This window comes from Myotis yumanensis, unplaced genomic scaffold (assembly GCF_028538775.1).
Source record: "Myotis yumanensis isolate MYYU_CA2020_CCGP unplaced genomic scaffold, mMyoYum1.0.hap1 SCAF_4, whole genome shotgun sequence".
In the NCBI taxonomy this organism is placed as follows: Eukaryota; Metazoa; Chordata; class Mammalia; order Chiroptera; family Vespertilionidae; genus Myotis; species Myotis yumanensis.
In genome coordinates, this window is record NW_027223755.1 from 4282605 (window position 1) to 4303639 (window position 21035).

Below are 21035 nucleotides of genomic sequence, written 5' to 3' on the forward strand. Positions count from 1 at the left end.
ACTTCCTGCACACTCCCACTGGGGATCAAGCTCACAACCCGGGTATGTACCCTGATCGGGAATCAAACCGTGACCTCAAAATGACCTGTAATCTCCTGGTTCATAGGTTGACACTCAACCACTGAGCTATGCTTGCCAGGCCATGTTGGCAAATTTTGATACTTTCACTCAAAAGGGTGAGTCTGATGGTTGGAGTTTCTGGCCAGGCTAAGGCAGATATTTGGATAGGGTCGGGGCTGATCCTTCATAGGCATCCGATGCACTGGGATTATCCTGTCAAAGGGACAGATGACAGACCAGCGTGTTCAGGAACAACACACACACACACAGGGCCTGCCAGTGCGGTGCGCGGGGTTCTCGGTGACTGAGGGGCCGGGCAAAGAGGCTTCTTTTACTACACTTCCCTGCATTTCTTGATGTCTCTGAGTCTTCAAAGGACTGCCCCAGGAGAACTTACTCCACCCCATTAATGTAAGGCCTTCATTTGTCTAGATTAAAATAGTATCTGGCCCTAACCGGTTTGGCTCAGCGGATAGAGCGTCGGCCTGCGGACTCAAGGGTCCCAGGTTCGATTCTGGTCAAGGGCATGTACCTTGGTTGAGGGCACATCCCCAGTGGGGAGTGTGCAGGAGGCAGCTGATCGGTGTTTCTCTCTCATCAATGTTTCTAACTCTCTATCCCTTCCCCTTCCTCTCTGTAAAAAAATCAATAAAGTATATTTTTTTTAAAAATCGCAACATCTAAAAAAAATAGTATCTGGTATACAGTGGGTGCTCAATAAATATTTTTTGAATTAATGAGCAAACAGAGCCTTCTAAGAGCCTGGGTTTCAGTTCACTAGCTTTTCACAGCTATGAGTCCTAGAAGGTTTGATGGTTCTAATTAGAACCACAGGGTCTACCAGTTGTCAAAACAAAATGCTGTGTCCTGAGGGTAAAAGGTAGAGAGGCATAAGCAAACCCTCCGTCTACTCTGGGGAGGACCTGCTCCCCATATTCTGTCCTCAACATCAGTCAGAGATCAGTTACAAGGAGGACTGATTTCTCTAGAAACTGTTGCATGTTTCTTAACTGGAGGAACATTTTTAAAATAAAAAATAAAGGGTGGGAATCCTGTGGTTAAAAGTAACTGGAGTCTTTAATGAGGATCTGCAAACAAGTGTTCTGATTGTTTACAAAGCCACATAGAGAAGCCATTTTAAAGAGCAAATCACCATTGGGATAGGAAAGGGGCCAGCATTTTGCCAGCAGACACAGTTTATTACCACAGAGACTTGCTATCTATCCCCTCACTCATATGGAAGTCAGGAGTTGCTTAGATCATAGAAGCTACCTTTAGAAATGACCAAGAACAGCAAAGAGTAAGAGAATTTCATGAGTGTGAATACCTGGTACCCCTCCCACCTGCCAGCCCACCCTGCTTGCAGTCCCAGGCCTCCCCGTGGTCTCTGGGGTACCTGGTGAGAAGGACGGCCACATCGTGATGGGCAGGGTTGAGGTCACTCTTGGGATTGATGCTTTTCTGCCACTTACAGAAGCTGGTCAGTGTCTTCTCGGCATGGTGCACTATTTTCAGTCCTTGCTGGAGAAGAAAGAGGAAGAGATTGGCAGGGGTGAGTTTACCGTGGCTGGAGCCCATCACATTGGTCCCCAGAAGAAGCCAAGAGAGATGAGAACTGGGTGAGTGCCTCAGAGATCTGGCAGAATTGGGCAGAGGCCAAGTTCCTTCTCGGGGCTAACCCTCTGCTTAAACACTGTGACTCTCATGGCTTCCCCTAAGAGAACCTGGAGGGGAGAACTTAGGACAGACATGATCACTGGGACAAGGAACTCTTGAGGGAAAACCAAAAATACGTCAGCGAAGTCCCGCAGCTGTTTCAAGTTCTATTTCAGTGGCTGTCTGCTTCCAATGTCAAGACCATTCCGAAAAGGTATTTTTATTGCAAATGCAAAATGAATAGTCTTGCAACAAAAAGCTCTTCCTTTCACGAGGCATCCCAGAAGGCTGGGGTTGCACTGGGTGGGTGGCTTCTTGTCAATGCAACCTTCTTGGTTTGACATCTGTGGGTGAAGGGCCGAGGGTTAGGGCCACTGGTTGTCTGGCAGCAATTAGGATGCTGTAGAAGGTGCCCAGGCTGCAGCGTGCAGGGCTCCTGAGGCACCATGTGGCCCACAGTCGCTAATGGGGATGGGAGGAGAGGGTTTGCTCCAGATTAACTGCGTGAACACTTGTCAGGTGAGGGAGAAGGAAAATGGGCTCCCAGCTCCAAGGGCACTCCAGTTTCATTTGAATTTCTACAGGAGAAATTGCTTTCCCTTTTGGAGGGGGGCGGTCTGTACATAGGCCAGTGATGGCGAACCTTTTGAGCTCGGCGTGTCAGCATTTTGAAAAACCCTAACTTAACTCTGGAGCCATGTCACATATAAAAATTTTTTGATCTTTGCAACCATAGTAAAACAAAGACTTACATTTTTGATATTTATTTTATATATTTAAATGCCATCTAACAAAGAAAATCAACCAAAAAAATGAGTTCGTGTGTCATAGGTTCGCCATCACTGACATAGGCCATCCTGGTAAGGGGGAACTACCTGGAGAATGACTAGGGCCACTGGCCCACTGGAATCTCAGTCTATTACTCTGGGCTCAGCGTCAGGACATCACACACCCTCTTCATCAAACTATGAACTTGCTTCTCCACTATCCTGTATTTTGCTAAGGCCACACCCAAATCAAAGGAGGCCTGAGAGACTTCATTTGCCTATTAGAGACTCTCCCAGCTCCCCCAACCATGCTAACTAACCACCATATACCATCTTCCTTTCATGAAAACACAGAAAAATGGCTCATCACTCATGAAAAGTCACCAAGCTGGTTAGTACAATGAATTTAAATAGAAGAAACAGACTTTATTATTTAAAAATCCTCATTGTGCCCTAGCTGGTTTGGCTCAGTGGTTGGAGCATGGGCCCATGGACTGAAGGTCCCGGGTTCGATCTCAGTCAAGGACATGTACCTCGGTTGCAGGCTAGTTCCTCAGCCCCAGCAGGATGTTTATGGGAGGCAACCAATCGATGTGTCTCTCTCACATTGATGTTTCTCTCTCAGTCCCTCCCCCTCCCTTCCACTCTCTCTAGAAATCAATGGAAAAATATAGCCTCAGGTGAGAATTAAAAAAACAACAACCCAACCACCTCATTGTGACATCATCCAGCAAAATGATGTAGCATGGAGGACGAGAGGAGGGATTCTGGGGAACCAGCGGGGCACAGGCGGTCAGGCGGTAGTCAGAACAGCAGCCCTACTGGAATGAATGGCCCACACCCACCATAAGCACTGGCCCGGTGGCAGGCAGCAGGAATGTAAGGGAACAGAAAGGAAGGGAAAGGAAGAAAAGAAAAGAGAAGAAAATAAAAGGGAGGGAAAGAGGGGGGAAAAAAACAGGAAGGAAACATTTCTTAGTCATTTATTATGTGACAGTTTTTTACACATATTCTTTCATTTAATTGCACCTTCTCAGCATTATTTGTAAAGAGAGCATTGTTATGTTCATTATTGAAGAACTAGCTGAAGGTCACTCAGGTCAGATACTGACAAAGGCAACGAGAACAAGGGCTCCTAGAGGAACCTGTGGTTCTAACTGGGGACCGGCCTCCCTACGATGTCCTTTGAAACATGGGCTGGGCTCACAGCATCGGAAGACCTTACACCAAACCACGTGTGTCCGTCTAAGGGAAAGTGAATGTTGATATACTCGAGACACACAATTTAGATGGATCTCAAGGAAGTGATGCCGACTGAAAAAAATCTAATCTCAAGAGGTGCACACTGGATGATTCCATTTTATAGCATTCTTGACAGGACAGAGTTGCAGAGATGGGAAAGAGATTAGTGCTTTCCCAGGGTCAGGTCGGGAGGCAGGAGGTATAAAGGGTAGCATCCTCTCCCCTTGTTCCTGAGCCAAATTCAGCGTCAGCAAGGACACAGCCTCAGCACGAGAAAAAGAGTCCTTTTCCAGATGTTGCTGCATGAACTCTGCTTCTCGTTTCCCAGCATTAGGAAGAGCCCATTTCCCCGAAGGACCTTAGGAACTATGCCTCCAATGCGCTCATTTAAATGATGGGCAAATCCGGGCCAGGGAGGGGCAGGACCTTAACCAAGTCACAGAGCAGGTTTGGGTGGAGTAGGTCCCAGGTTTGCAGCTACGAGTCTAGGACAAATGGTTTCCTAACGATTGAAGGCTCCTTTACATGTGTTTGCTTTGAGTAACTGGAGAGCTTTAGCAACTCCCCAATGGATGACGAGGATTATTGCTTAGTTCTCCACCTCTCGCTTCCACAAGTAGACCCTCTACTTCCGTGATCCCCACGCTCTGTCCTCCTTCTCCTCACTGTTCACTTCTCAGTCCCCTCCATGTGCTCTTCTGTTGGCTCATTGCTTAATTCCTTCTCAGTCACAGTCCTATTTTGGGAAATCACCTATATGCTGTTGACTCTCAAATCCATACCTCATTCCAAATCTCTCATGTTCAGATCCAAATCTCTCTCTCTCTTTTTAAAATATATTTTATTGATTTTTTACAGAGAGAAAGGGAGAGGGATAGAGAGTTAGAAACATTGATGAGAGAGAAACATCAATTCAGCTGCCTCCTGCACACTCCCCACTGGGTATGTGCCCACAACCAAGGTACATGCCCTTGACCGGAATCGAACTTGGGACCCTTCAGTCCCCAGGCCGAAGCTCTATCCACTGAGCCAAACCAGTTAGGGCTATCCAAATCTCTTGATGGACATCTCCTTCTGGATGGCACCACAGGTACCCCCCATGTCAGCATCCCGGATATTCCTCCCCTGCAGGCTGACCTGCTGCTCTCCCCGTATCTCCGGGCTTGGTCCCAGGAACCACCATCAACCCAGTGTCCCAATCTAAAAACACCAGTGTCTGCCATCCTCTCCTTCATACCCTGCATCCCCATGTGTCCTCCTGGGCTGCTCATTCTACCTCCTCTTCATCTTTCCCCCCAACCACCCTAGCTCAGACCCTCATCACTTCCTGCTGGGACTTATGCTTGCAGCATCTCTTAAGTGATCTCCTCGTTTCCTTGTTCTCTTTTGTTCCATCCTCCTTGCTGTTGCCAGGTCAAGCTAGTCAAAACCAAAGTCTACCTATAACATGACCCAGGACTCAAGACCCTTCAAAGTCTAGCCTCTGGGAAGCTCTCCCTTCTTTTGCCACCTCACAGTTTATGCTCCAGCAACCTTCAAACTGCTTCTACTACCATTGTCCCCAGCCCACATTCCCAACCCCATGCTATTTTTTTACCTTGCTCTCTTCAAGCTGTTCCCTCTACCCAGAATATCTTTCTCTCCTCTCTTTCCCCTCTTTAACCTACTCAACACCTATGATTTCTCCCTGTTGCTTTTGTTTGTTCCTTTTATAAGCGAAGCAACTACACACACAGCTGAGTTGTGGATCACTGCTGCTGGGTACCCTGCCCCTGTGTAGAATTTGCCTCTACAAGGTGGGGCATTCAACACAAGTTCAGTGGCATGGTCTTAAGGATACCTTACTGCTTTTCTACTAAGTGTCATGACTCTTCCGGGAAGTTTTATTAGTGCAAGATTTTTTTCTAGTCCCCTCAGCCTCTAAATCTCCAAATTTCCTAAGAGGTTAAATCCAAAGAACATGTACTCATTTAGCTTTTTGAATGCAGTTGATCACAGGTGCCTTGGGAAGAGTCATTAGCTGTGCCTCACTGCGGTGCAGCCCTCAGCCTGCACAAGACGCAGATGCACTGCAGAGACTACGCTGGCTCACAGCGAGCCTGGGGAGACTTGCGCTAAACAATTTCCGTAAAGCAGCCTCCGAATTATTTGAGCTTGCCAAAACAAACCCCCATCCACATGAATTTTTCCCCATTTCCTTTGTAAACAAAAATAGATTTTCCTTTTTGTTCTTGCATCATTTTTTTTCTCACCTCATTTTCTCAAGTGAGTCCAATTCACTTCCCACTCCCCCTTTCCTATGCATTAGAGCAGGTGACCTCATAGAGCAGGGAGGTGACCCAGAGGACATCAACAACTGCTCACAGAAATAGGCCCAAACGGGAAAGAGAAAATGATTTTGCCAAGTACATGGCTTTTATTATAAGCTGTTCTGTCCCTTTTAAGCTCTTTATAATGAAAAAAAATCTTGTCTTGATTTCTTTGAGAAGTCCTGCTGGTAGCAGCTTTTGATTCAATACACAATCTGAACATGCTCCTAGCCAGGCTTGGGTTCCTGGAAGAAAGAGAATGAGCAGAAAAGAGAAAAGCAGTAAAAAGTTTAATCTGAAAACTTCCCATGTGCTTAAGGAATAACTCATCAAACTATCAGAGGAAAAGATATTGGTCTTTCATTTAAAAAAGGAACCAGCCTTCAAATTCTTTGTTAATATTGTTAACATTTATCCTGAAAGAGCAGAAGTTACAGAGGTTATTGTAGAACCACAAATCACCCTGGAGATGGGAAATTGTCAGCCTGGATTCCCAAAGTGAGCAGGCTTTTCAACTCCAGAGTCTCACAAAAGTGAACCAGGGCCATTCTCTGTGATAACATTCATTTCCTTCCTGCCTGTCAGCCCTTCTGCTGCTCCTGCAAGACAGCGTGACACCCTGGAGGGCACATTGACATGGGGCCCACCTGGCTTTATCCAAGCTCCCTCCATGCCCTCCCAATATTGTCCCTATACTGGGCTTTAAAGAAGTCTCCAACTCTTAGGACCCTAATCTTACCCTTTAGACCTCTGGCACAGTTTTCTCATCTGAGAAATGAGCTAATAATAATAATGAGTCTATAGAGTTGTTGTGGGACCTAAATGATGGTGCTGATAATTATAAGAATCATAAAAATGATACTAACAAGTACCATTTATTGACTGGGTTCTAAAGCCAGATACGATGCTATTACATGGATTAACACATTTGATTCTCCCAGCAATTCCAGGCAGTAGAGGTTATCATCCTCATTTTATAAAACCAAGATATGGAGGCGCAGACAAGCCAAGTAACCCACTTAGCCAGAGTTCAGTGAGGGTGAGGGTGGGAAGCAAGGCAAAGGGTGACATAAGGAAAGACCAGAAAGACCATGAACGTCTCTGCAGGACGTGGTGAGAAAGCTGACATCACCGGGTTCCCACCTTTCTGGTACCCTCTCTCTTGTCCATTAAGTGGTTTACTGAAGAAAGGAAGCAGGGGGTACAGAGGTACAGGTCCAAAGAGTGGAGGGAAAACTATCCCTTACCTCTTCCTCTTCAAGTAGAACGAGCCGAACCACAACAATGTGAATTGCATTGCCGATGCTTGGGTTATGGAACAACCCAGTGACCTAGGGTCAGAAATGGAAACCCATTAGCCCATATGAATTGGTAACAGATAAATGCCGGGGGAGAGGAGGGAAGAAGATGTAATCTTATAGGTCAAGAAGCTTTGCTGGAGTGAAGAGTGAGGTAGGCCTCCAGCCCAACCCACATTGTGATATTTAAAGACCACCTTTCCAAGGTCATTGATGGGATGTGTGCTTGAGGGGTTGGCGCATTTCTTCTCGTTGCCCCCATCCCTGACCCAGGGTCTTCTTCTCTTACTACCAGTGACTCAGCAAACGTCCTCCCCCATCTCCACAGGACTAACTGAAGGTCTCTCTCATTTCTCTCGGAAGCTAGAAAACATCAATCGTGCAAAGGGGAAGCTGGAAATCCAGGGTCATTAACTCTATTCTAATTCTAGCTCTAACCTCCTTGAGGAAATCATGTTCTAGTTCTTTGTGCCTCCGTTTACTCACTTGTGCACTGATGGACATCAATAAGATAAAGTCATACTGAAAGGACTGAGTCACTTGATAAATACTTAGTAGAAAATGTAACTGATAAATTACAAATTGTCCCAAGACACACATTTTTAAGAGAAAGACTAATATGTCCTGAATTTCCATCCTTCATCACTTCCACAGGGAATAGATTCATCTATGTTAAATGCACAACCACAAAGGAAGGTCTCTCTCATTTGTGGAGTGTGAAGCATTTCTAATGCCGTGTCCCCCATGAAGCCTGACATACCATGTTCATGATGGTGAGGATATAGGACTCCACGTTTTCGCTCCCATGATACTCAACCATCTTGGTGTCGGCCACCACCAGCGTCTCCACCCATCTCTCCCGGCTGATGGAGCGCCGGGAGACGCGCCTGCTGGGCCGGGCGCTCCTCTCCCACTGCTCTCTCTGCAGCTCTAGCGTCTGGGAGGTGCCACGGCTGTCTACACATTAAACAGAAGGCAGTCAGTTAATTCTGTGTCTCTCTCCAATATTACCCACTTATATTTGTAAAGATGCAAGGCCATAAATTTAATTTGTAATTAATGATGTATGAAGGCACGTTCTTATAGACATGGCTGAAATGGAAGAAGGGACCAATGTAAATGGATATGACCAAGATAACTGAAATTTGAATCATACAGGGAAGTTCAACATTGCTTCTTTGAAAGAATTGTTACCTATTTCATTAATCAGGTCCCTCACTATTAACAAGACAGTAGCACCAAGATTGGGAGCGTTCGCTTTCTCTCCTTCTCCTCCTCTAAATTACTCAGTGCCTACTGCCCAAGGCAACGTAGTCGGCTTCAAAATGCCAAGTTGGTACCCTCACCGATGTCGGAAGTGAATATTGCTGTCTCCGTTTTGCAAATGGAGACCCTGATGTTCAAAGTGGCTGGCTACACAAAGTCAGTGTAAGATGCAGGATTTCCTACGCCCTTAAAATCACGCATTTCCCTACGCACCACACCGTCTCCCAGAGTAAACAACATAAAACTGGAGAGCAGGGAAGCTGGAAAAGCTGCCTGTGGTTCAGGACATCCCGCTTCCAAAAAATGGAAAGGGAGCCGGAAAAGACCCAGCGAAGGACAGGGCAATCTCCAGGGCGACTAACAGCTTTCAGTAGGAACAGCATTTCATAAACCAGGACCGTGGTTGAGAAGGCAAAACCTAGGAGAGGCTATAGAATCATGAGGAAAATTAGAATCATTCTCAACAATCCCAGAATCCTGTAGCGAGGGAGCCCCTGCTTGCAGCTTGGAAGAGGTCTGTTTAAAACCAAGCGGAATGAAGTGCTACTTCAACCATCAGGAAGCTTAGCTCGAGTGGCGGTGGGTCTAAGAGGCTTCAGTGAGCTCCCAGAGGCTCAGGACAGCGATTTCTACACAATAGCCGGCCAGTGTACATGAATCAAAATTATACCGATGTCCTTTGTCAGGTCTGCAAAAAAATATGATATACTTTTGGTGTGCCGCAGAATTCTAGAAATTAGCTTATGTGTGCCATGAGATGAGAAAGGTTGAAAATCGCCGGCTTAGGAAGTTGACGGATAAATTTACCAGGAGAATCAAGAAGGAAAGAAGCCTGGACTGATGGGGAAGCAGAGTCTCAGTCCTTGAAGATTTCTATCTGCCACACACCTCCCAGACCCCCACCCCTGCACCCCGAACAGCACCCTGGACCCTGGCAGGGGCAGGACCTGGGGGCAGGGTAGCAAAGCTCACATCTCCTTCCTAGTCTCCAGCGATGGCCACCCAGCCTCAGCTTGCATACCTCCGGTGGTGGGGCCCTCACCTCCTCACAGGCATCTTGTTCTGTTAGTCAGTTCGCTCCTGCGCTGAGCTGAAACCCCTCCACTATCACGTCCCCTCATTAGCCTGTTCCTGCTCTCTGAATCTAAATCCAGGCCCCTTTCTGCAGGTGGCTACCGCGCTCTTTGCGTCGTCGAGTTGATTACACTGATTTGCAACATAACCTTTCCCAGTTCCTCAGTTCTGCTGTCTGCGTGAAATAGAACATGCTGAGTAACAGTTACAAAAAATGAGACATAATCATAGGTCTAAGTCTATTCAAATGCTATTATTGTGAATTTTACTTGAAAATAACAAAGCAGTACTTTGATGTAAGACTTTGGGGAAATAACCTAGGGTTGTGTAAGCTTTGGAGGGAAGTCCTGGGAAGGCTTAGAGAGGGGGAGATGGTTAACTTCATCTGTGGTAGAACAACTTTCTATTTCCCTTCTCACTTACCTTGCGTGGATAAGTATGACTTCCCTAAGAAAACCCCAGAAATTTTATTGGTTTCTAATTCTGCACCCCTACCTACTCCCCTGTCTGTCACCCTCTCATCCCTTTTTGAAGCTCAGGGGAAAGTTCTCAAACTACAATCTGTTTCCAAATCTCTCTGTGCAAGCCAGGAGCAAGCCACGCTCGAGCCCCGTGGGGCCCGTGTTAGCAGACGGGGCCAAGTGGAGGAATCCTATCAGCACGATTAGGTGCGATGGTCTTCTCTCAGTCCTCTCCTGTCCTTGACGTGTGGGGACAGATGTCCTCCAAACTTCCAGGATGCTCACAGCTCTCCAGAGCTAATGTACTCGGACCAGCAGATAAGCGTCTGCACCCTCGCACCCTCACACAGCCTGCAGGCTGGGCGTCCGCCCCCTCGGTGCTGGATCCTCTCCTAGGCTTCAGCTCACGGCAATCGCAGGGACCTTGCCATAGGCAGCCCCTTCGTTAAAGCAGATCCCTGAGCTCCAGGCTGCAGCCTGGGGTCCCTGGTCAGCTGTGGTCCCCTCTCCTCTCAAGCCCTCAGGTCTCTAAGGTTAGAAGCTGGCAGGAGGCTGGTTGGATAAAGGTGATTGCTCTGCTTCCCGCCATCCTTTCTTTCTTTTCTCACTTCTCCTTTAATCCCCTTTCTCTACTTTGTACCTTCCCAATGTTGAGAAAGAGAGTTTAAAGAGGGGAGGGGGGAAGCGAGATGAACTGGAACCAATCTAAATCACAATGCAAACGGCAACAACTGTCTCCTGTTCCCCAGGAGGCGACTTGTTTCAATTAGAGAATTCTCCACACCGAGAGGGTGAAGAGTTTGTCTTCAGGGGAGAAATCCAGCCGAAAGGACAGGTGAAGGGAGGACACTTTCCCGCCCGACACAGGGCTGACTTTCCTGCAGCTGGGGAAGCGCGGGTATCCGTGCGGGCGCCTGCACTAACCCAGCAGAGGTCCCGAGATCCCTGCAGAAGACAAAGAATGAGACTGATTCCTCCCCCAGATGCTGAGGCAGCACTCACATCGCTCTCGGCCTCTCACCGCTGCCTCGCTCAGGAGCAGGAACAGGGTCATCTGCAAGCAGGCGGGGCCATGCCGTGAGGAGGCTGCATGGAGGAGGCTCCAGGGGTACCAGGAGCGAGGAAAGTGAGCGCAGAGAGCGGAAGGCTCTGAAATGGCCAAGTTTCCGGTACTTGAAGGAGGCTCTGGAGCATCCAGGAGCCTCTGGCATGGGCAATGGGGCCACCTCTTCTTCCTGGAATTCATTCCTCAAGGCTCTGACTCCCACCCTCCTCAACGCCCCCTCCCCGAGGTCCCTCCTGCTGCCTCACACCCGAACTTGCCCTGGAGAAGCAGGACTGCTGCGGCCCGTGGAGGTGAGCACTCACTGTGGACAGCTGGCTTTAGGCACGGCCTGCTTGGTCTTCTGGAGAGAGCGGAAGGCACACGGTTTCATGGAGATGGAAGGAAACGCGACTCATGCTAGGGAACCTCAATTCACGTGCGCTTTGAAACGCAGCAAGAACGTTCTGGGTGACACCTACTGTACTGCTGGTTTCCCAACTCAGAGGCCCAGTGTGTCTGTTAGTAAGGAGCTGGCAGATCACAGATTTCATTTCACCAACTTGATCCCAGGGCAAAACAGGTCTAAGCTCACTCCCCAGAGTCCCTCGGAAACCAAACATCCTGCCTAATAAATGGTAACTTGTCAAGACAGCAGGAGTCAGGCTGGATGGCGAGAAGAAAGACAACTTTGCTCAGAAAACACCTCACAGGGACCTTGCGAAACCAGCCACCCATCACCGAGCAGAAAGCAACGGAGCCACTCCACCCCAATGAGGCTTACTTTCAAAGGAAGTCAGAGAGGCCATATTTACATGTGGTCCCAGTGACACACCGATGGGTATGTTATATACATAGATACACAAGGGCATGATTTACAGCTCGTTCCCTCTACCTAGTGCTGACTTTCATACACATATCACTTCCCGCATGCCAATTTGTTATAAATATAGTATTTACATTCGTACAGGTTTCAAAACGTTCTGGTTTCCTCCCAGCATCCACGGCCCTCCCTGCCCAGCCCGGGGCTAAAAGAGGTGCGTTTCCTTACAATCTCTGTGGGTCTTCTTTGGTGGCGGGCTGGTTTGGTTTAGTGTCTAGCACTTGGATTGCGGGAAACGAGTTAAGTCGGCTCGCATGAATTGCGCGTACTCCGAGGGAGCCGTCGTAACTCCGTTCATATAGATTTGCGGTGGAGTGCGGGAAACGTGAAAACTCGGGCCGATTGTAACTGCGTATTACCAAATATTTGTTTGTTTGCCGTTCACAAAGATACCTACCTGCGTATGCGAACCGCCATCTTATATTTTGGCGGGAAATTCACCCGACACCGTAGTGCTAGGACACTCTGCACGGGGAATGGCCGTGTCAGAGCGTCAGCGTTCTGTAGGTGATGCTTTCAGCTTTGCACTTGCTGTGACCTCAGAGACTTGTCCTTAGCCCCCACCCCCACCCCGAACCCAGAACCCAGAACCCAGAGCTCTGAGAAGCCACGTCCTCAGCATTTGGCTCCTTTCCCCTCCCACCCTCGCGCCTCCCTCACTGTATTTCTCCTTTTTCCTCTTCTGCCTCTGAGAACTTTGCTCATGTGCTTACCCACTCCACTAGCTGCACTTAAAGAAACATTCTGTAAAAGCTCTTGATGCAGAATGGTGAGGTTTTGTGCCCTAGGGTAGGGGTGGGGGTTTCTGCAAGGTTCCTAGTTTACAATATTTTTTGTGTCACTTTTCAGGGTAAAATCCAGCCTCACTATACTTACGAAATGCTCTCTTTACTTTTCATCAAGGAGGAAATGCTACAGAGGCTGTAACTTCCCAGTGTGTCAGAAGAATCTGTTTTCTAAAATAGTCTAAAGACTGAGCATCTTTTCCCTTCGGCCCTCTGCAACCTCCCGGCCTGACCAGCTCATCAGGGCAGAGGGACTCCGTCCGGGGACATAAATTCCCTGAGGGGCATCGGGCCAGCTGCAATCAGGGGTCACTTGGCTCTTGTGCTAAAAAGAGAGATTCGGTAGTTGTTGTTTTTTCTAGTAAAGATCAGAATGATATTATTCTTATTATGAACCAAAGGCAAAACGTTACCTGTTATTGAACGTAACAGATAACATGGACTTGTCAGTTCTCTGCGCTCACAGCTCTGCGCTTCATTTCATTTTCTTCTGCCCGGACCGGCCTGCTCTCGGAGGGAAGCCTCTCTCCGCAAGGCTGAGCAGGACCAGCGTCTCCCTCATCCATGTAACTCACGGCCCTGGGGTTTCTTAGCATGCAGTGCGCATGCTGAATGAGCACACGAATTCTCTCACTTCATGTTTACTTGTGGGGGTGCATAGAGCAGTAAACGAAACAGAAACAAACTCCTGCTCACATTCTACTAGTGAATCTAATCCGAGTTTTGTCTTTCAGTCACTACACATGGGCCTGACTTGGGGGTGGTAGCAAAGATGAGAGCTCTAGCGAAGCTGGAAGCACATAAACCACCCAAGGGCTCCTTTGGGCTTCCCAGGACCCAGTAATGAGTGAATGCTGAGCTGGTCTTAAATCGATGCGTGAAGACAAAGGCAACACCAAGGGTGACAAGACACTGGGCCCTTCACGGGCCTGATGACAGGTTCCAAAGGACCCCTCAGGATGGGTCCTCCTCACACAGGATGGACCCTCCTCACACAGGATGGACCCCCTCACACAGGATGGACACCCCTTATACAGGATGGACCCCCCCCTCACACAGGATGGACACCCCTTATACAGGATGGACCCCCCTCATACAGGATGGGCCCCCTCACACAGGATGGATCCCCTCAGACAGGATGGACCCCCCTCACACAGGATGGACCCCCCTCACACAGGATGGACACCCCTCACACAGGATGGGTCCCCCCTCACACAGGATGGACCCCCTCACACAGGATGGACCCCCTCACACAGATGGGTCCCCCCTCACACAGATGGGTCCCCCCTCACACAGATGGGTCCCCCCTCACACAGGATGGACACCCCTTATACAGGATGGACCCCCCTCATACAGGATGGGTCCTCCTCACACAGGATGGACCCCCTCACACAGGATGGACCCCCTCACACAGGATGGGTCCTCCTCACACAGGATGGAACCCCCTCATACAGGATAGACCCCCTCACACAGGATGGACCCCCCTCACACAGGATGGACCCCCTCACACAGGATGGGCCCCCCTCACACAGGATGGACCCCCTCACACAGGATGGACCCCCTCACACAGGATGGGTCCTCCTCACACAGGATGGACCCCCTCACACAGGATGGGTCCTCCTCACACAGGATGGACCCCCTCACACAGGATGGGCCCGAGTGAGGAGCAGACACTGGTGAAGGACCACGTCAGTCTCGGGCAGCCTCTGGGCGCCTTGTCGCTCCTCCTCACTCAGTGGAGGAGTTACCTGTGGGAAGGAGAGTGGGGATTTCAAAGGCTAGAGTTCATGACCACAGAGGAGCCATGATCTGGAATGTCCTCGCAGGAGTGTCTCGGGGCAAGAGAAAGTCATTCACAGGAGAACTGGAGCCCAACTGTGCAGGGCCAGGCCACAGTCCAGGGCACCCGAGGCCACAGACTGAAGGCCAGGGTCTGGTTCTGATGGGAGACCTGAATCCCACAAATACTGGACTCATCCTTTCCCAGCTTTCTTTGCGGGTCCCCTTCATTCATTCAAGGGACATACCATCCACGACAGGCTCAATGAGCCATCACAGTAACTTAGATTTGTTCTTCTTTGCCAACCTCTGCACTTTTCCCGGCATCTTTACCACCTCCAACTCCCAAACCGCAAAGCAAACACGTGTCAAAATTGGGCAAATTTTGCTTCTTAAAGGAAACACTATTCTGAAGTAAGGTGCTCTCCTGCCTCTAAGGGACAAGGGGTCCCACAAAATAACAAGGCATTCCCATGTCAGATCTGAAACTTCTTAGAAGTTCATTAGAGAAAGAGAAATTGTGGGCAATTTTTTTCTTTTATCTACGTTATTATGTTTTCTATATTACTTTTATAGCTAGAAAAAGAAACTTTAAAAATATGGTGAAGAACCTGACTTAGATGAATTTTATAATTTAATAGCAGCATTTTTCTGCATTTCTTCTCTAATTCTCACATTGATGCCTGTCCTTTTAACCAAGGCACCAAAGGTTATTTTCCCCAACTGTGTTCAATGCTCCCCTAGCAACAGCCCAATAATATAATTTTCTACATATTTATTGAGACATAGAAATCTGTCCAATTTGGCCATTCATTACCCGGTTCTCCAAAAGTAGAGAAATAAACCTGGGGGGCAATGCAAAATCCAGGAGAAAAAAAAAGGAATTATTCCAAGTAATAATCCAGCCATTCTTCTATGAAGGCATGAGGTTGGTAAAGAGCTTTGAAAATATGAGCCAGCACTTCCATTAAGAAATTAGACACACATGAGGTCTCAAGGGAGACACCGAACTTAGCCAGATAAACACACTCCCTGGGGCAATGGAGAGAAAGAACACTACGGCACAGGACAGCACAGGGCCACCAGCACGCGTGGCATCGAGCTCTTGAAATATCCCAAGTCAAAACTGAAATGTGCTGTCAACCACATCCTGGACTTCAATAGCCGCTGTGAAAAAGAAAAGTAACCGATCACATGAACAATGTACATGGATCACATACGGCAATGGTAAGATCCTGGGGGTCTTGGGCTCAGTGAATTATTAAAATTAACCTCCCCTGTTTCCTTTTATTTTTCTCCGGGCTGCTAGGAAACTCTGACTTGCATTTGTGGCTCACATCATACTTGTACTGCACAGAATGTATTTGGAGCTCAAGGCACCTTATATTAATCCAGGATCTCCTGTGTATTCGCTGTCCTGTCTGAATTCTGACGCACAGAACTGCTCTGAGAAAGCAGTGAATCAGGATGTGGGATAAGCACCAAGCAAGATACTAGTTAGTACCTGCCACATCCCCGAGTCACAAGTGTTATTTTGTTTTCCTCAATCACATTTCGTAATTAAGACTATCACTGCACCAGTAAGTCCTCCAGTGCCCTTTTGGTCCCTAAGGAGACTGGATCAGGGATCCCTTTCTTGATGACTAAAGTATGCGCATTAAGGCACTAGTATTTCAGGAAGTGGCGTTATCAGAGTAAGACTTTTCTAAATAAACTAACAGTGTAGTTAGCCAGAGATTCCATGTTGCAAAACATTCCAGTGAAATGAGGTTTGACAATAACATAAATTAAACATCTTTCCCTGGGCTTCTCCTGATGGACCCTGACAGCATGCAGCCCACTGGTCCCGCCACCGTGACTTCCTCCCCCCTGTCTTGGGGCCACACTCCATCCATCCCTGCTGACAAGCCAGCCCTGGTGTAACCTTCATGCCTCTGCTCCCTCTGTACTTTGAGGCTGTTTCTTCAGCAGCTCTTTGTGGCTTAGCATTGTCAGCCTGACATACGGCCCCTGTAGGTCTGCTTGCTTTCTGGACTGTACATTTGAGAGTCTAGGTTCTGCTCTGTAATCCTCCATCTAACTCCTCGATTGTTGGCCCAAGAAGGCAGCTTGCTCATCAGACATCTATACCACATATAACTCCTCCATGAGATGGCACTTTAGGCCCGCCGGGTTTTATTCTCAAAAATAGGGTAGTGAACTCAATATACTTAAACTGTGATGTTTAATTAGGCATCAGGTTTTGTGCAAGTATTCAGAACCTGCCAGGCCTGTGCTGGTCTCTCTGGGGAAAGATAAAGTGCGAGCAAAGGGTTGATCGTGTAGCCTTTACAGAACTCAGAAAGGGCTGGATAATTCCAAACGGCCTGATCCCACACTATTTCCATTTACCTAGTGATCAGGGGACATCAACTCTCCTCTGTAATGACGTTACCCTTTGCTTATCCAAATGAGTTTGTGTTTCTGAACCAACACAAACTGGGAGGGTGGGAGGAATCCAGAGAGGCCGACAAAGGGCTGCAGATAGAAGCTGGGGCGAGATTCTCATTTCACTGCCAAGACTCCATAAAGTGGACATTTCCCATGTCCATACTGAGCGGTGGGTGACTCACCGTGGTTCCCAGCAGAGGGGGCATGCAAGTTGAATGATGCCATCAGAGAAGCTGAAAGAATTTAAAGGGAATGAGTGGAACTGGTTCTTGCCAATAGGAGCATGTCCAAGCTCACACAGTAGCAGCAAAAGCAAAACCTAAACCTAAACCTCCCAATTCCAAGTCCAGAGATCAGTGACTCCTCTGGCCCAGGCAGCCCTTCCACGCCCCCGTGTGTTTCCTTCCTGCTTGAGTGGATTTACCACCAAGAAGAGCGACTTCTGAGGAACAGAAGTGGGGAAGGGAAAGAAGTGGGATGGAAGTCAAAGACATGTGCCTAAATACAGACAACCAATGAACTCCATCCACATCCACGACGGACCATACAGACCTGTGCTCGCTTCTTCCTTTTGAGTTGCCTGTTGACATTCAAAAGGAAACGCCATGGACAGCTACCCACCATCCCAGCACAGCCCCTGGGAGGCCTGAGTCAGTAAGAAGTTCTCCAAATCTGAACATCTAGAATTACTGAGATGCTCTCCTCATATTTGATATGTTCAAACACCTAAAATTTAGATTAAGATGCCCACCCAGGCCAGGGCACAGGTGCTTTGAGTAGGAGCAAACCCATAGCCTTGACCTTCCAAACAACCACACTCGGAGCTGGCAGTCAGGACAGTGACCCAGGTCCTTTGCCAACTGAACACTTAACTGTGGATATACAATGCGAAGATATAAACCACACGACCATCAGCACAGTGCAGTTCCCATAGTCTGCCTTCAGCCACTTGAAATGAAAATGGAAAGCCTCCCGCCCGCCCCCCCCCCCCCCCCCGATCCAGCCACAGAACCCAAGTAACCCTGTCATTTTCCTTTTTCAGGTTTCCTGTTAATGTCAACGTAATGGAGAGTGACAACCACCAACAGCAACCTTTAAAGGATTTTGTAGTGCATACACCGGATCAAATGGATTTTCTGGGTATTCACCGAAGGCTAAAATCAGATTTAAATCTCCCATAACCCATCCCACAGAAGAAGTGTTATTTTTTTTAAATATATTTTATTGATTTTTTTACAGAGAGGAAGGGAGAGAGATAGTGAGTCAGAAACATCGATGAGAGAGAAACATCGATCAGCTGCCTCCTGCACATCTCCCACTGGGGATGTGCCCGCAACCCAGGTACATGCCCTTGACCGGAATCGAACCTGGGACCCTTCAGTCCTCAGGCCGATGCTCTATCCACTGAGCCAAACCGGTTTCGGCCAGAAGAAGTGTTATTAACATGACACTAAATGACTATTCACAGAAGCTTAACAAGCACAAAGTTCAGCCTGATTCATACCTGGGACATCATTCTCTCGTAGACACTCTTTTACAAGAGAAAAGAATTGACCAACTAATGAATGCATTGATAGCACTAGTTTATATAAAGCAACATCTAGGGGATTTAAGAAAAAGAGTTCTGAAGGCTCAAGCAACTTGCTAAATCACTGGCCAGATTAACTTTCTACTTCTGCACTTAGGTCTGCACGCCAACGTCATCAAAAAGGAGCTGGAGAATCTCATGTAGAAAATGACCCTGAATCCAGTTTCCGCCACTGGAGCATGGAGTCAAAGAGATGAGGCCGTAGGTTGGACCCCATCACAAACCATTCCAGAGGCTCACCAGGCCTCCCTTTTCTAATCCCAATCACCCAGTTTCCCCCTCACTCCCTCTCTTGAAAACAAACATTACTAAGCATCTACTATGAGCTAGTCACTGTCCTAGATGATGAGGAAACAACTTGAATCTATTTGTAAAGACTCACCACCAACAAGTGAGACAACCAAACAGATAAAAAATCAGAGGTTCTGCCCAGCCAGCATGGCTCAGTGGTTGAGCGTTGACCTATGAACCAAAAGATCACTGTTCCATTCCCGGTCAGGGCACATGCCCAGGTTGTGGGCTCAATCTCCAGTGTGGGGCATGCAGGAGGCAGCCATTCAGTGACTCTCTCTCATCATTGATGTGTCTATCTCTCTCTCCCTCTCCCTTCCTCTCTGAAATCAATAAAAATATTTAAAAAAAAACAAACAAACAGGGGCTGTAATATTCACTGTGAATAACACAAAGAGGCTGCAGAGACAAACAGAAGTGTAGGGGAGGATGTTTTTAGTAGGGTAATCAGGAGAAACCACTTTGAGGGAGCAACATGTACGCTTAGGTGATGAGAAACATATGTGCAGACACACAGGGAGAATGTTCCAGCCAGTGAGAAGAGCAAGTATGAAATCCCTACAACAGGAACAAGCTTAGGGTGCCAGGAACTATCAGAGCGATTGGTTGGGCCATGATGAATGTGGGGCAAGTGGCCTCAGAGATTACCCTGAACAGATAGGCAGGGCCAGATGACACATGGCCTTAAGAGATGGCAACAAAGGAAGCACATTAGAGATGACGTAATCATCTCTGCCTCTTTTCCCTTGCACCGAAGATCCCAATAAAGCTGTTCACGCCCACCATTTTCAAATACCATGTTCTTCCCCTAAGCCAGCCTTATCCCAGCTCAAGACCCAGACAATGTCCTCACACCCGAACCATGGCCTGGTGAGTAGCTCACTGACCCTGCACAGTTTATTCCCAGAACCTTCTCCCGCTTCCAATCCCCCCTCCACCCTCCCCATCGAAATTCACAGGGAACTTGCCAAGGCACTTTGTTACGGATTCCCTGCAGGACAACAACCTTGGGTAGCCTGGCCCCGTTGTTAGATACCATTCCATTTTTACAGCTGACTGACTGTTTCTGCTTCCTTTTCCATGATTATTTTGAAACACATAGGAAATACTTTGGATCCACAAGTGGCTCAGGAAGTTCTAAATTAAAGCTCTTGCTGAGCTGCAGCTGGCCCCACCGGCCTCCGGGACCGGGTCGGTGCTGCACAAACAGACGCCGGGGGCCTTCCAGACACACTGCCGCTCCAGCGCCACTCCCCACCACCGCGCCCTCTGGAGGCCAGGACTGTGACAACAGATACACAGCCATGTCCTCCCACAGAGGCAACATGCGAGATGAATGCCGTTCAGTGAATGTCATCATTGCCTCCCTCACAGCTCTTCCGTCTCCTCTCTGAAAATGCCTACACCGTTAGAACTGCAGGGTCTTTTCCGATGCGGAATCTTTTCCAATTACTACTCAACACAGACAGCACAATGGACCCTGCGGGATGGAGTGACCCTGACCGTGTGCAGCAGGGAGGTCAGCATCTTCACCTCAGTTTGGAGCACAGAATGATGTCCACCTGCAGACGTCTAAAGCTGAATCAGCACTACTGCTTAGTCGCTCCCCAGTGAATCTGGATCATTTACATGACATCTCCCTGCCTTTGTTTCCTCATCTTTAATTGGAAACATAGCGAAGTATATCTTGTGGAGTTATTATAAAACATTAAATGAGTGGATGCATAAAACACCTACAACAGTAGTTGGTCACAACGACTTGATTGACACTGTAAAAATGAATGAACGTAATCTATTACTATTAACAATTGATCCGCTAAATAGAAACTGGCTGTTAAACCTAAAATGCTCACTGTCAGTGACCAGCAAGGAGAGCCTCAGGGCTTTGGATGATGACAGCAGGTCTCAACATGACCCCCAAATGCACCGACTCCCCCAGAAAGAGAAGAAGTGTCCCCGTGCTTTGCAAAGGCAAGCTTCCAATGCGTAAGGACAAGATCTTGGGGATGAAGAGACGCTTGTGTCGAGGAGGGAAAGCACCTTATGAAAAGACAGTCACAAATTCCTCACCTCTGCAGTGGATTGGCCTCTTGCAGGGGCGGAT

The 21035-nt window shown here is 48.0% G+C and overlaps 1 protein-coding gene across 1 annotated transcript in view; it reads right to left on the reverse strand.

Moving 5' to 3' along the window:
* The window catches only part of ADAMTS12 (ADAM metallopeptidase with thrombospondin type 1 motif 12), a 184340-nt gene that overhangs the window by 78489 nt on the left and 84816 nt on the right, over positions 1–21035 (reverse strand). The window contains exons 4-6 of the mRNA XM_070411772.1: positions 8093–8289; positions 7282–7365; positions 1457–1581 (exon numbers count right to left, since the gene is read on the reverse strand). Of these exons, the coding sequence (XP_070267873.1) occupies positions 1457–1581; positions 7282–7365; positions 8093–8289 (406 nt within the window). The remainder of the gene's footprint in view (positions 1–1456; positions 1582–7281; positions 7366–8092; positions 8290–21035) is intronic.